We start from the raw sequence: 15,181 nt of genomic DNA, 5'->3' as shown, positions 1-15,181 counted from the left end.
TTGCTGCCTCTGAACCTAGCGTCCAAGAACCACCTACAACAGAAAGTGGTCCGAAAAGAGCGCCCCTTCTTGAAAGCATCAGGCAAGAAGGAGGCCATAGTAGGTAGAAGACACAGCTTTTTAATAGAAGCAGGGCAGTGCACAGGCCCCTCGGAGCCACTGAGCATAAGTACGACTGTGAGAAAGGGGGCGTGAAGGTGAGGAGAAGGCACCAACAAGAGAGGAAAGTGGCTCCGGGCATCCTCCGCGTCCTCTGATGAGCAGAAAGGCAGAAGGTGGAGGCCCTCCAACGCATCTGATGGCAACACCAACGGTGAGGCGGGCAGGAGAAGTGCGCCCCCTGGTGGCACACTCGGAAGCTCCTCGAGAGGATGGAGGTAAGGTTGGTGGTGCCACAGGGCGACTGGCTGCCAAGATGCCACATGAAGAGTCTTTCTCAGCCCTAGCTGAATGGAAGGAGGCACGTTCCATGACCCTGGCAATTCCAGACTTGGGGGAGCAATGGTTGGACACGCCCCGGGAGAGCAACTGGCACAGTTGTGCCCTATCCTTTACCTCCAGCCCCACAGGGATCTTTCTGGAAGTAGTAGTGCAAACCAGGAGGCCACAGAGGGAAGGGTCTTGGGGCCAGGGGTCACATAGCTCGGTGACTGCCGCCACTGCTTCAGCTTCCAGGGCCTCCCAGCTGCTCCAGGAGGGCCCTGACCTCACCCTCCACTCGCAGCAGCTGGGCCTTGCGCCAGGGGTTAAGGGTGTCCCCTCGGCTGTCTTCCAGATCTCGAAGCAGCAGCTCAAGGTGGCGCCGGACACGACTGCGATCCCAGCTGTTGAGGTTCCGCTGGACTTCACTAAGGATCACCGACCAGTACTCAGACACTGCTGTCCCCTCTGTCAGCGATACCACGACCCGGGCACCACCTTTAGCAGTGCTCCCCACATCCCGCAGGGCCTGGCGGCCCTCTGAGCTCAGCTCATTGAAGTAGAGGCTAGAAGGAGAGAAAATAGAAGATGCCATTCAGCGGGGCTCTGAGAAGGAGGGCAGAGGGTGGACGGGACAGAGCCTGGGGGGTCCTCACGACTCCTCCCCTGGCTCTGGAATGCGATGGGGTGTGTGAGATGAGCCAGAGATGGAGGGGGGTGGCCATCAGGAGGTGGAGATGACATCTAAATTCAGCAGGACCCGGGACAGTAGGCATGGAGCCACTAGGACTCGAAGAGAAACGGTAGTAGGGAATCGGGGCGGGGCAAGGCGTGGGTCGGTTCCGAAGCGGGTCCGTGAGGACCAGAGAGAAGGCAGGGGTAGAGGGTAGGCCCTAGGGCAGGAAGAATGCAGTGGAGACAGGAGGGAGACTGAAGGGCTGGGGTGGGGGGATGGCACCGAGGACAAGACTCACTGCAGCAGCTCCAGGGAGGGGTGGTCCTGGGCGGCTTGGGCCAGGGCCAGGGCCGCTGTGTCGCCAGCACCATTGTAGGCCACGTTCAGCTCCTGCAGCTGTTGATTACGGTCCAGCTGGGTGGCCAGCAGCTCCAGGCCCTCGTCCCCAAGGCCCGTATGCAGCAGGGAAAGGTGTGTCAGTGAGGTGTTTCCGGCCAGCCCCTCCAGCAGCAGGGCCACACCGGCCGCCGTCAGCGGGTTGTTGGACAGCCTACGGCCACAAGCACCCCAATGTTATGAGGGCCCACAGCAGATGCCCTGCGCTGGGTGGCGGGACTTGGACCGAAAGGATACACGGCCTGGGGTGGGGGGAGCCTGGACACAAAGGTGTGCAGGCCGGGGAGAAGAGCACCGAGAAACAGGGGTGTGATAGAGCGCACAGGAGGCAGAGCAGGGTGGGGGCTGGCTTCTCCTCCTTCCTTCCATTCTCTTCTGCTGACCCACCTCTCTTCATCGTTACCACTTCTCTTCTTCCTTTTTTCACCTCCTCCCCAGACCGCCCTGCCCCTTGCCCTCCCCCTCTTCATTCACCTCCTCTTACTCCAACCAGGCTTCTGGGTTCCTAGTAAACCAGTCAGCGCTTTGGAAGCATCTGCTGAGTGCCCAGCATTAGGGTCATCCTTGTGAGGCGACAGGGAAAATCCTGGGAGAGCATCAGCGGCACTGTTGCCAGGCAACCGGCCTGGCTATTATTCCCCCGGACCCACGCTGATTTTAGCCACCAGAGAGGCACCTATTCCCGGTGGCAGCTTTCCTCCACCCCGCTGCTTGTACTGGACCTGGGCGGCAGGACGGGGTCTAGGCCCCCACCCCCTTCACCACACCAGGGGTGGGCCAGCGCCAGGTGTGTTGAGGCGGGAGGCTCACCGTTGACCTTAGCCTGCCAGCAGGATGGCCAGAGCCTCCCTCCAGCCCTCCCCCACCGGTCCCGAAACACTCACCGCAGGGTGGTGATCTGGCACTGGTCGTGCAGCAGCAGGTCTCGGAGGTCGCTGCAGGCCTCGGGGCCCAGGCTGTTGAGTTGCAAGCTGGGACGGAAAGTGGCCAGAGGGGAGGTGAGAAGCAAGGAAGGAGTTCATCATGAAGCCTGCCCACCCACCATGTCCTTTTCTCACCATCCTGCCTCTCAAAGCCCACGCAGCCCTCCCTTCTATTGCTTGTCACCTCCTCGCACCCCAGACTTCCTCGTCCCGCCCCCTGGTCCTTCCTCACTACCTTTGGTCTCCCCAGCACCTTCTCTTCCCACCTCTTCACCCCCAACCCTCTCCTGACTTCCGGCCCATGCTTGAAGGCGGGTCCTCACCCCAGCTTCCGGGCACGCAGGAAGACAGGCCTGAGTGTGCGCAGCCCGGCAGGGTCCAGCTGACAGGAGGCCAAGTTCACCTCATCCAGGGCGTGCCTTCCGCTGCCCAGCACAGCTGCCACCACTGTGCACTTGAGGGGTGTCATGCGCACACCGGCCAGGTTGAGCTGGCGCAGGGAGCTGAGCACCTCAGCAGAGAAGCGCTGATTCTGGAACTCATAGTGGAAGAACAGGTGGTCCAGGAGCTCTGATGGGGGCAGCACCTGCCGGCCCAGCTTGCCCAGCTTCTTCTTGATGGCCTGGGCGTTCTCCAGGGCATCCAGGTTCTTGATGGGGCAGCCGAGCTGAGCCAGCACGGCCCGGTTGTGCGCGGACAGAAGCCCTCCCATGAACATGGGGAAGAGCTCAAAGACCTCATCATCGGGAGGCTCGTCTGGATGGCGCCGGGGGCCCTCCACGCCCAGGATACTGGCACCCATCTGGTCCAGGACATCGTCGTTGTAGTAGTCCTCCTCTCGGAACATCTCCAGCACCATGGCCTGGGCCACCGCCTCACGGCTCTTACCCACCACGCGCCCAAACACTCTTGGAACCACCTGGGAGGGGACACAGGGACGGTGCTGCAGCCTCCTGTGTGCCCGCTCAGCCTTCAAAGCTCAGCGGAAGGTGCATTCTCCCTGCCCATCCGGCCTCACCGTCTCTCTTAAACCCCCAGCACGATTTATCTGATCATACTACTCCCCCACGGCAGCACCCGCCGTGGCTCCCCACTGCCCACGTGGAATAGAAAACTTGTCATAATTTGGCCCCAATTTGACCTTTCCACAGCCACCTCTCGATACTTGTGTCCTACATTCCTGACATTAGGAAATTCTTTCTCCCAGACACCCCATACATTTGCAAGCCCGGTGGTGGGAAGGAATTTATATCTATTTTGCATTTGGTTTGGTACTAGGCTAGGTGCTGCTACGAAGATATCCTCATCTTCCACATCATCACGGTCACCCCAGCAACAAAGACTGATGTCGCTCTTGCTCCTTCGAGGCCCTGCCAGCCACACTGCCTTCAGCTACAGACTTCTTACGCTCACGCGCTCTGCTTCTGTCCTTTCGGTTTTTGTCATTATTATTATTTTTCGACAGTACCACGGTTCCATTCCTTCAAAGCTGTATTCTCTTTCTGGGGTGACTCCCCTCCCCAATTCTTCTCCTTGGCTATGCTCCAGGGTCAGGTTAAATGCTCTTCCTGCAGAGAAGTGTTTCACACACACACACACACACACCCATCAGGTCCCCCACTTACACATTTTCACAGCACCTGCAACTTTGCTTTCCAGGCACTTACCATAAATCTCTCTTTTTTTTTTTTTTTAGTTTTCATTTTTTCTAGTGTTCTGTTTATTTTTGAGAGAGAGCACGCAAGTCGAGGAGGGACAGAGAGAGAGGGGAGTAGAAGATCTGGAGCAGGCTCTGTGCTGACAGTGGCAAAGCCCGATGGGGGGGCTCGAACTGGCACACTGTGAGATCATGACCTGAGCTGATGTCGGACGCTTGACCAACTGAGCCACCCGGGTGCCAAACCATAGTTTTAAATCACACGGTCACAGGGACATGTTTGTGTTCCCACTGGAGGACCAGAAAGGGCGGAAATCTGGGGTTTGGTTCATTGGTCCTTCCCCAGAACCTAACACGTTGCCTGGTATACAGCAGGCGCTCAAATGTTTGTTGGGGAAATTAACATTTAGGAGGCTGGGACATCGTCTCCCGTCCTTGCCTGGGTGCAAGGCAAGGAGGGCCCGTGGCTCTGACAAGGAGCCACGAGGTTGTTTTGTGGAACCTCCTCTAACGGCTGGTTTGGTTTCTTTTTTCCCTTTTTACAGGTGAGGTCTCTGCCATGGAGGTTATAGCGCTCCTCCCTCAACAGTCACATGGTGACAACATGAGAAAATGTCACCCTGCGAAGCTGAGTCAATAGGCTTGTGAAGAAACAAATCGGACCAGCATTCTGCTCAGCAGCCCTCCCTCCCAGAGGGCCGGAGTTGTGGTGCTAACAATTTGGTGCACCGAGGGGCTTCTGGAATCCTGTCAGGAGACCACAGCCTCTCACTGTAACCCAGAGAAGGCAAACACATCCTCAAAGGGCTGGGCTGGCCTGAGCAATGGCCATTACCTTCCCGTCTGAGCCTATGGTGTGGGAAAGGGTGGGCTTCCCGAGCCTGTTTTTCTGTCTAGCGAACAATAAATAGCACTTATTACGTACCAGATCCTGAGGATGAATACATTTACTCCTCATATTAGGCCAAATGATATAGATTCTGTTATCCCCATTTAACAGGTAAGACTTGGAGGCACATAGCAGTTAAGTAACTTGTCCAAGATCACACAGCTAGTAAGTGGCAGAGCCTGGATTTAATCCCATATAGCTGAATTACTGAATCCCTGCTCCTAAACATTATGCTTCGGTGCCTATAAAGAGGAAAACCTGTTAACATTTTGCCAGCACTGACCAGGGTTCTACCTCCCAAAGAAGAGTTACTGATGCATTCCTAGAGAGGACCAGGGTTACCTAGCAAGGCACCAAAGCTTAACAGAAATATCTATCACACACCAGTAAAGTTTGGCAGAGAGAGCACAGGGTTCAGACTCCTAAACCTGGACCCAGATCCCAGCTATCCCGCTTACTATCTGGGTGACCTTGGGCAAGTTACTTAGCCTCTGTGAGCCTCGGTCTCTTTTTTTTTTTTTTAAATTTTTTTTTTCAACGTTTATTTTATTTTTTGGGACAGAGAGAGACAGAGCATGAACGGGGGAGGGACAGAGAGAGAGGGAGACACAGAATCGGAAACAGGCTCCAGGCTCTGAGCCATCAGCCCAGAGCCTGACGCGGGGCTCGAACTCACAGACCGTGAGATCGTGACCTGGCTGAAGTCGGACGCTTAACCGACTGCGCCACCCAGGCGCCCCGAGCCTCGGTCTCTTATGATTTTCTTAGGATTCTAAAAACGGATCATAATAAGATTTCATTCACAAGGCACCTGGTAGACATCACCAGAAGGTGGATCCTTCTTCCCCTCAAAAACTTAGCACTTCTGCCCTGCTCACAGCACAGTCCTTGGGCCTGTAATTTGGACTCTGGAGCAGGCCTGCGCTATCCTAAGCCAATTATCAATGCCGTTTCTCCTCCTGGTATAAATGAATAAAATGGCATCTGCTTTATAAACTTGTCTCTGGTGATTTAGTTAGAATGAGTCATCATTCCCGGAGTCTAACCACCTCCAAGGGAACAGATACATTGGAGTTTCTGGGCCTGCAAAGAAGAGGCCAGACCCTGGGCTATAGCGCGACTCCTGCCTCCCACCGACAAAGGCCAGAAGAGAGGCAAAAAGAAAACCGTCATTAGGGTCATAGGATTGTGACTAAAGTGCCCGCGCCCTCACATCCTCCTCCCAGCCATCAAGCCTTCCCCAGTCTGTGGTTTCCTGCTCCCCCTTCCCTTATGTCTCAATCCCACTAAAAGCCAGATTGCCCAAATCTGAAACCAGAGTCAAGAAGAAGATTCACAGCTACACAGGAAGTGGCGGTTTCCTTCTGGGAGAGGAGCAAGGGGGTGAACGGGGGATAGGGGGGCTGAGAGCCCGGGGTGCTGGGCCGTTACCTTCAGCAGGTTGAAGAGCAGAGGCAGGGCTCGCAGGGGTAGAAGCTTGGCCACAATGCCCAGGACCAGACTGACGTCCTCCCCGACGCGGCCCACGAGCTCGGCCACTTCCTTGCCCACCCGCTGCAGGGTCGTCTTCCGCAAACCCAGCACGATGTAGAGGGCGGCCAGGTATTCCTGCATGGCAGGCACGGTGAACACAAAGGTGCCCTGGCGCCCTGGTTCCACACACGGGGCCAGAAAAAACCTCAGGGCGTCCCGGCGGAAGACACGTAGCAGCTGGAACTCTTCTTCAGTCTTCATGCCAGCTTCCAGGCAGCCACGGACATCCTCTTCGGAGAAGTAGGTCTTGCGGGAGGACACCCCCTCGTAGGCCAACTTGCCCATGGTTCGGGCTGCATAGGCCATTAGGGACAGCTTGGAGGGGTCAGTGCTGTCCAGCATCTCCCCACTGAAGTTCAGACGCAGGAAGCTGGTGTAAATGCTCGTGAGGGTCTGTCCGGCCGGCGTGGGAGCGTGCAGGAAGTGCAAGGTGGCACAGACAAGCCAGCAATAGGAGGGCAGGAAGCAGGCGGCGGCGATCTGGTGGTGGCCCTCCAGGTTCCGGGAGAGCATCCGCACCAGACTGTCACGCTGAGCTGGCGTGGCCGAGATCCCTGCACCCCCAGCACCGTACTCACAGTCTGGCTGGTTGAGGCGGAGCTGGAAGTAGAGCTTCTGCAGGTTGGTGTCAGAGAAGCCACAGATCTGGCCATAGCGGCCCACATACTTGCTGGGGATTCGGCCGATGGCGGAGGGCCGGGTGGTCACCAGAATGCTGGCCTGGGAACAGCACGGCTGAGAGTTAAGCAAGACCTTTGTGTCCTGATGGCCTCACTCTCCAGAGAGCCCCTGAAGATTGAGTGTCCCAGGATGGAAATGATGATGCCCGCAGGGCACCCGGGTGGCTCAGTTGGTTAAGCATCCAACTTCGGCTCGGGTCACGGTCTTATGGCTCATCGGTTCAAGCCCCAAGTCAGCGCAGAGCCTGCTTGGGATTCGTTCTCTCCCTCTCTTCCCCCCTCTTTCTCAAATAAATGAAAACTTAAAAAAAAAAAAAAGAAAAGAAAATGATGGCGACTATAATAATTATAACTAACAATTACTGAGCCTCCACTAGGATCCAGGGCACCGTGTTAAAGTACTTCCTATGCAGTGTCTCAGTCGATGAGTATAGCTCTAGGAGAGAAGGAACAGAGCTTGGGGAAGTTACTGACTGGCTTAAAGACACACAGCTGGGAAGTGGAGGGGCAGGTTTGAACTAACCAAGAACCTATGCCCCCACACCAATAAAACACAAGGGCTCGGGACACACAAGTCTTTAGGAGGCAAGTTAGGGGCAGCAGTGGTGAGGCAGGGGGCCACTCACCTCGGGCAGCATGTATTTGCGCAGCAGGTTGACAATGATGGCAGCTGGCGCCTCTGGCTCCTCGGGGTCACTGCAAAGCCCTGTTCCGGCTAACCGGAAGTCGAGGTTGAGATGCTCCAAGCCATGGAGCACAAAGAGCAGGCGGGACCCAGCAGCAGCCAGCAGGGGCAGAATCTCCTTCAGGGGCGTGTAGCGCTGAGCCACAAGTTGGCACAAGGAGGCGGGGGCGGGGCCCAGGGATGACAGATCCTCGCAGGAGAAGGGGATGAGCAGCTCGAAGGCTGGCAGCTGCCCGTAACACCAGTCCAAGACCATCTTGCGCACGAGTGTGCTCTTCCCCGTGCCCACTGTCCCATAGAGCACCACTGTCTGCACCTGGCGCCCACAGGCATCTGGGTCAAAGAGCTGGGACAGAGCCAGTGCGGGGAGACCGGCTAGGGGTGGCTGATGCTCCAGGGCCAGCTCTGCCGTTGGGCGAAACAGCTCATCTGGGCTGCTCTCGCGGATCACAGGGTCTACATGGACCGTGTCTAGTGCAAAAGTCGGGCCGAACTGGCGCTCTTCTCTGGGTAGTCGGCTGAACCACTCGGCCAGATTCCGGCGATAGCGCTGGACAGCTTCTGGATGGGAAGGCAAGGGGAATGGGTCAAGGAAAGGGGCTGGAAGATGCAGGAGCTTGGGGCTGGCCAGGGAGGTGGTAGGGTCAGGCAGCAGAATTGAATCACAGGACCAGGATACCGAGACCCAGAACGATGCTGTGCACAGAGGACTCCCTCAGACAAGACTGTCCAGAGAGTTTGGAACGCCCATGGCAGAGAGTGGTGAGCCGTGAGACAAGCGACACCAAACCTGGGTTGACTGGTTGTGTGGTTGTGTGTGCGCAATCTCCACCTGAATGTCAGACCCCCGGTTTGTTGAGGGCAGATGTGATATATCCCCCCCACCAGTGCTTTGTATACGCTAAGTGCGCTAAGAGTATACTGCACAAGTGTTGCAGGAAGGGATACATGGACAGGTGGACGATGGGGTGAGGGGAGTTGATGGATCCTCTCTGCCTCCTTCTTCCTGCCTGCTTCTCCCTCCAGACCCAACTCCCCCCCCTCGCCCCCCCATCAATCCCCATCACTAGGATCCCATTCCGCCCCTCTCCTCAGGCTGACTGAGCAGCCAGTCTCTTTACCAGATGCAGAGATGCCCTGGAACAGCTGTCCATGCCTTCTGGATGGAGGACCACTGCCTGCTGAGCTTCCATGGTGACGTATAAAGGCCCTGAGAGCAAGAAGGGTTGAGCTGGGGCTCGGCTACTGGGCTCAGCCTCTGCACAGGCTCAGAACCCAGGCCCGTCTGAATTGCTGGACTTCGAGCTTCCTGAGATCCAGGCCTGACCCTGGATACCCAAGTCGAGAGCCTTATCAGACTCTCACACCCTTCCCGGGGACTGAGGTCTTTGTCCCGCTCACCACCCCCCGCCCCCCCCGCCCCCCCCCCCCCACCACCACTCTGCTGACTGCCTGCCTGGAGCTCAGGCTGGCCACTGCCAGACTCCACCCACTTCCCACAGATCCTCCCTCTGGCTGCCCACCGTCGCTTGTACTGTAGATCATGTAAACCGACTTCATCTTAGGCCTGGTAGCTGACTCTGTACCCTCCCCACCCTCAGAAAAACCAATCTCACTCCCGAGAGATCAACATCTCTCCAAGTCCTGCCCCTTCCCAGGCTACTCAGCTATGCCCAGATGTGTCCTGAGGCATGGCATGGAGGCCTCACCTAGAGAGCCCAAGGGGACGCTCCCCTTTATGGGGCCAATTCCAGTGGATCAGGAAGGGGATTCGTCCATCTACAGAGGGAAAGGGGAAGGAAGAAATAGCACCCAGATCCCACCCACATTTTCCCACCAATACACAGACTCCGTGTCTACATTAAATCCCCCATCATTTGTTCGCATAACATCGTGTTCTGCCCTCTGTAGCAGTTACCATGCAATTTTATATCTTGTTGTATGATTATTTGATTAACAGACATTTCTGCCCCACCCCCTCCATGAGAGCAGGGACTCCGTCTGTTTTGGTTCATAATTACATACTTAGAACCTAGCACAGGGTCTGGCACATAGCACATACTTAAGAAATGTCTGCTGAACGCAAAACGAAATCAGACAAGGGATCCTAGACTCCTATAGCTACAGGGACCCTCAAAGGTCATCTAGCTTGACTCCCTTATTTTAGGATGGGAAAAAGGAAGCTCAGGGAGGTGAGGTGGCTCGCCCAAGGCCAACAGCTCCTGAAGCACAGTTAGGGCTAGCCCACCTGGTGTCTGGATCCCTGCCCTCTTGGAGACACCATCTGGACCCTGAAAAGGAATGTAGAAACAGAAACTGCTTCTTCCTGCTCACCTGCTGACTGGAGTACTCTTCCCAGACCAGGGCCCCAAGAGGCCCTGGGCAAGTGGCAAACCCACCACATGGTAGGAAAGAAGGTCAGAGCCCGGGGGACTTAGCACGCCACCTTCTTTCCTGTTCCCCTGTAAGAAGACTTCTGTGAATGGACCACACACACACACACACACACACACACACACACACACACACACCTCCCCACTCCCATCTCCCCGTGCAGGCCACAGAAAGGCCTTTCTCCTCAGGGAGCATCAGCCTTCCCTTAAATGTCAGCATTGCCAAAGCCTTGACCTGGCTTCAGATCGACTCCCTCCCCTACACCCCCTACTCGAGGGAATCCGTTTCATCTCCTACTACCCCTGAGCCTTCAACGAATGCCTTTCTCTCGAGTTCCAGCCTGGTGAACTACTTTATTTAGGCGTCGTTTTCGCTTGGCTGCCAGCAGGCTCAGATGAGTCCTGTGTTCATTTTCAACGGCTTTTCTGAGCCGACGTTTTCAAGTAACAATTATCCACTTTTCCCAGCTCTCAGGTCCTGTTGGCTGAGTTTTAATGATTTCATCGCCTTATCTATTCTATGACTTTTATGTAAGCCGCCTTTGAGGCTGGCATAAATAATAAATGAATGGATGACTTCCTACTTGACATCTCCATATGGCCATCCTGCCTGTGCTTCATGCTTCGCCCATACACTCCTCACCCCCCCACCCCTTTTAGTTACTTTATTGCTTTATCTTTCCAAGCACCCCATTTATACTAGGCACCTGACCTCTTGGGTCTTGAAACGCTTTCTCCCTTCACACACTTGAAACAGCCTTACCGACTCCTCGTGCCAGCGTTTTGCCAGCCTGTTCCTATGGCATTGCCTCTGTGCCCCCTTCTCCTTCTTCTCCTTCCCTGCTCTCTGCCTTCAGTCTCACCCCACACCATTCTAATCCCTCATCTCAGCCACCAATCACCTCCCTACAATCCTGGGTTACGCAAAGAGTCCAAACACCTGGCCCACACAAGCTATTTTTCAGTTTGCCTCCAACCCCTACCTCAGTAGCCAGGCTCACCAAATTCTTGCTCTCAACTTTCCTAACTGTTCATACATTTTCTTCGGCTTGAAATGGCCTTTCTCCCCTGCCGGAATCCTACCCAATTTTTTAAGACCCTGCTCCAAGATCCCCTCTCCTGGGACCCTGATGCCCCTTAAATGGAGCGTGCTGCTAATTTGGTACCTAGTCTGCCCTGAGATGTGGCTCCTTAAGGGCAGGACACGTTCAGGGCAGGGGAAATGGGCTTGGGCTCACCCACCAGCAAGGCCCACCGGTGGAGCGGCCGGGGCCAGAGCCGAGGTCCCAGGGGCTGGAGAAGGCTTAAGAGAAGGCCCTGGAAAGCTGAGAAGAAAGCTCGGGGAAACTAGCTCAGTGGGAGAAAGTCAGATCCAGGGCCACTGCCTCAAGATGGGGCTCGCCGAGCAGGCGGGGCGGCGGTGAGGGCAATTTCCAAAGATCATTTCCAAGCAGCGGGCACAGCAGGAACAGTACGGGGGCTGTGCTCAGAGCTCCTGCCCGCCCTCCAAACTGGGTCCCAAACAGCTCTCCCCGTTCCCGCTGCTCTCGGAGCCCAAGGGGAGAGGCTGCCGGCAAGCCCACCACTCAGCGCACCCGCTCGCTCCTCCGGGTCCCGGGCTTGACCTCCCCGAAGCAGCGGCCCAGCCGGGGGGGGCGCGCGGGGCTTCGGCGCCGCCCGGGCCTTCACCCGCTGGCCTCCGGCGGCTCCCGCTTCCTCCCAGAGGCCCCCGCTCGGCGCGTCCCGTCCGCCCCGCCCCGCGTGCGCGGAGCCCGGCCCGCCCCGGCAGCAGGCCCCGGTCGCGGGCCGCGGGGAGGACGGCCCGGACCCCGGCGGCCCGCAGAGGAAGGGGACGGCGGCGCCGCCCGGAGCCCGGCGCCGCGGGGAGCAGACCCGGGGCGGGGACGTCCCGGTGCGTCACCCCCCCCTCCCCCCCCCCCCACTTCGCGCCCGCCCTCCGCGGCTCCGGGCCTCGATCCCGGCTGGCCCCGCCGCCGCCGCCGCCTCCCCGACTGCCCTCTGCAGGTTACCAGGCGCCGGTGCCATCCAATTACTTCTCCCCTCTCGGGCGGGGCTTGCTGTTGTGCCCATTGTACAGACCGAGGAACTGCCGCTCAGAGGGTGGGATGACTCCCGCAGGTTGACCCAGTTAGGAAGTGGAAGGGCCGGGACGAGAGTTCCCGGGCCTAGATCTTCCGGCCTCGCCCCTCCTGAGGCACCTACCCGTCCCCGGGGCATTTCTTCCCTCTGGGCCTCTTCACCTCCTCAGCCTACCTCCTGGCAGAGAGCCGAGTCAAGGCCTTAGCGGGCCCTCCCTCTGTACAGGGCCCTCTCAGCCCCCAGACCTCTGTGTGTGGCTTCTGGTCACTTTGATCAAGAAAGGAGTAAGAATGAGGGATACGCGCTCCCGCCCCAACCTGCTCTTCTTGTCTGGCGCCCTGTCATGGCCTCGCCCTGGGGCTTCCTGGTCCTCAAAGCCCTCACTCTCATCCCTGTGGCTCCACACAGGTCACACCCAGGACCCATGGAGCTGATAGAGCAGCCACCCACCGCCCACAGCCAGGGCCCGCCTCCACGTGCAAACGTAGGTGTGCGATGTGCACGGAGCAGAGGTGTGCAACAGGGAAGCCATAGAGAGGCACCTTGAGGCAAGGCTGGGAAGAGGGCTTTGTGATCTCTACTGTCCATCCGGACTGAAGACAGTGTTGACATTTCATTAACACACATAGGCCTATGTTCATTCACTGAATACATGGTATGGGGTTAGTTCTGAGCGACCGGAACAAGGTGCGCAGGGTCCAGACCATAGCAGCTTCCCTCCGGCTAGCCCAAATGATGGTCCATCGGAGGCAGACAGAAGCCTTTGGAAAGGCTGGGGGAGGAAGTTACTAACTGCCTCTGACAGAGAAGGTGACATTTGAATTGGATCTCGAGTAAGTCCAGGAAGGGAAGGGCAGGGCATTCCAGACAGCAGGGGAAATGGCACATTTTCATTTTAAGAGAAGCTCTGAAAGGGGAGAAGAATGGGGGGCGGGGGGGACAACGCTGTGAATGTGGTCTCGGGGGTGACATTTCAGACCTGGGGGACTCTTCCAGCTTCACTCCACTTACCTAGCCGTGCGAGGCAGAAGGGCCCCCGGCTGCAGTTACCAGACACGGCTCAGAGCAAACCATTCCCCTCCCCCACCCCCAGTGGGTGTGACAGCCATGTCGGCTTTCTTAATAACATATCATTTGACCGGCATCTCACAGACAGAAGTACCCTGAGTCACGCTGTGGGCATGTGCTCTGTCGTCCAACCTCAGGATGGGGCACCAGGTGCTGTAGACCCATAGCATGGAGAACTGCCTTAATCATCTCTGCCCTCCAGCCCCTTGCACGGGCCCTGGCACAGAAGGTGGCTGCATTGAAGGAAATGATCTCTGAGTCTGGGGAGGCTGGCACTCAGGGGGAGCAGGCCCATTCCTAAGCATGCTTGGACGGGCAGAGGGCACACCCCTGCAAGTTGATGGGACCGGTGGGAGAAATCGTAGGTGGCTCACAGTGGCAAGAGGACAGGATCTGGAGAGCTTGCTCAAGTTGCTTCCCCAAGCCTTGGTTTTCTTCTCTGTGAAAGGAGGAAATGATAATACTCATCCCAGCAGCCTCATGGGGTTGCTGTAAGAATCGAAAGAGCTTTCTTTGCAAAGACATGAGCCACTCTACAAAATGTTCTCTGGGCCTGAGTGGCCCTTGCTGGCTCTGGATGGCTGTTCGTCTCCTGTAGCTCCCAAGGGCCCTTACCAGTGTGTGAGTTTATAAATGTTTTACTCTTTTCGGAGTATTTACATTTTGAAAGAGAAAGTAAAGGTGAAGAATCTTGAGAAAGACGGCTTAATGGTGGGATTTTGTGCCCTCTGATTTTAATAAGCCACCTGCAGGCATTACTCCAGGGAAAGGGCGGCACCCAGAACGGCCCCTAAAGCTAGCTAGGGTTCCAGAAGCTGGGACTCTGACCTCTTCCCACTTCCCACCACCACTCTGAACCCCTCACGATAACGTCCATCTCCAGGGGTGCCTGGGTAGCTCAGTCACTTAAGCGTCCGATTCTTGGTTTCCGGTCAGGCCATGATCTCACAGTTCATGGGTTCGAGCCCTGCATCGGGCTCTGTGCTGACAGCTCGGAGCCTGGAGCCTGCTTTGGAGTCTGCGTCTCCCTCTCTCTCTACCCCTCCCCCACTAGTGCTCTGCCCCTCTCTCTCTCTCTCTCAAAAGTAAATAAACATTTAAAAAATTAAAAAAAAAAAAAAGTCCATTTCCAGGCAGGGACCCAACCAGTAATAGACTAGACCCTCATCTGGCCCGGGACACTTAGCTCTGCATGTAGCACATGCAAGGTAGTCCTAGCAGCTGGCAGGGTCAATGTCAGTCCCTTCCTTCAGTCCCCAAGCTTCAGGATCAGGAAGGAAGAGGGTGAGACAATGTGCTGCTTCTTGGGTCACCTTGCCACCAACCTTCAAGGACTTCTGGGCAGTTGTCTACTGCAAACCTCAGACCACCAACCCACGTCCAGTCCTGATGGCTGATGGCTGGGCCCTGGTTAAGCGTGGCTCAGGGACGGGGCTGGGGGGTGGGGGGGCAGGAGAGAAGAGAGGAAGAAAAAGAGAAAGCTGGGGTAAGTTCGGTGAGGCACCTGGTATTCTCATCCTAGCGCTTAGGCTCTGGGGTCAGGCTCTGGGGTCTTTCCTGCTTCTCACTGCCCTTTATGACCACTGACTAGATGCCCTCCCCCGCCCCGCCAGGCACAACCGGGGCGCAGTGAATTCTGAAGAGAGGGACATGTATCACTTGGCGAGAACACACCCATGCAACAGACACAAGGCACCCACACAGAGCATGCAGATCCACCCTAATCATCATCATTGGCCAGTGTCAAGAATGAGGAGTCTG

The 15,181-nt window shown here is 56.8% G+C and overlaps 1 protein-coding gene across 4 annotated transcripts; it reads right to left on the bottom strand.

Annotated features, from left to right (window-relative positions):
• Positions 1-99: 99 nt before the first annotated feature.
• Positions 100-12,304, bottom strand: NLRX1 (NLR family member X1). 4 transcript variants are annotated; one of them, XM_058687006.1, is made up of 10 exons: positions 12,283-12,304; positions 10,194-10,321; positions 9,569-9,638; positions 8,981-9,069; positions 7,801-8,420; positions 6,393-7,214; positions 2,739-3,334; positions 2,377-2,463; positions 1,395-1,646; positions 100-986 (listed from the first exon to the last, which is right to left on the bottom strand). In XM_058687006.1, exons 2-10 carry the CDS (start codon positions 10,261-10,263, stop codon positions 665-667), a joined length of 2,928 nt encoding a protein of 975 aa, XP_058542989.1. In that variant the 5' UTR covers positions 10,264-10,321; positions 12,283-12,304; the 3' UTR covers positions 100-664. The 4 variants fall into 4 exon arrangements, 3 of the variants coding, with proteins under 3 accessions (XP_058542989.1, XP_058542987.1, XP_058542986.1); XM_058687004.1 differs by lacking the exon at positions 12,283-12,304 and adding an exon at positions 11,848-11,965; XM_058687003.1 differs by lacking the exon at positions 12,283-12,304 and adding an exon at positions 11,419-11,826.
• Between the last annotated feature and the right edge of the window lie 2,877 nt (positions 12,305-15,181).

This window comes from Neofelis nebulosa, chromosome 10 (assembly GCF_028018385.1).
Source record: "Neofelis nebulosa isolate mNeoNeb1 chromosome 10, mNeoNeb1.pri, whole genome shotgun sequence".
Taxonomy (NCBI): domain Eukaryota; kingdom Metazoa; phylum Chordata; class Mammalia; order Carnivora; family Felidae; genus Neofelis; species Neofelis nebulosa.
The sequence above is the reverse complement of the archived record's forward strand: the minus strand, read 5'-3'. Positions and strand labels throughout refer to the sequence as shown.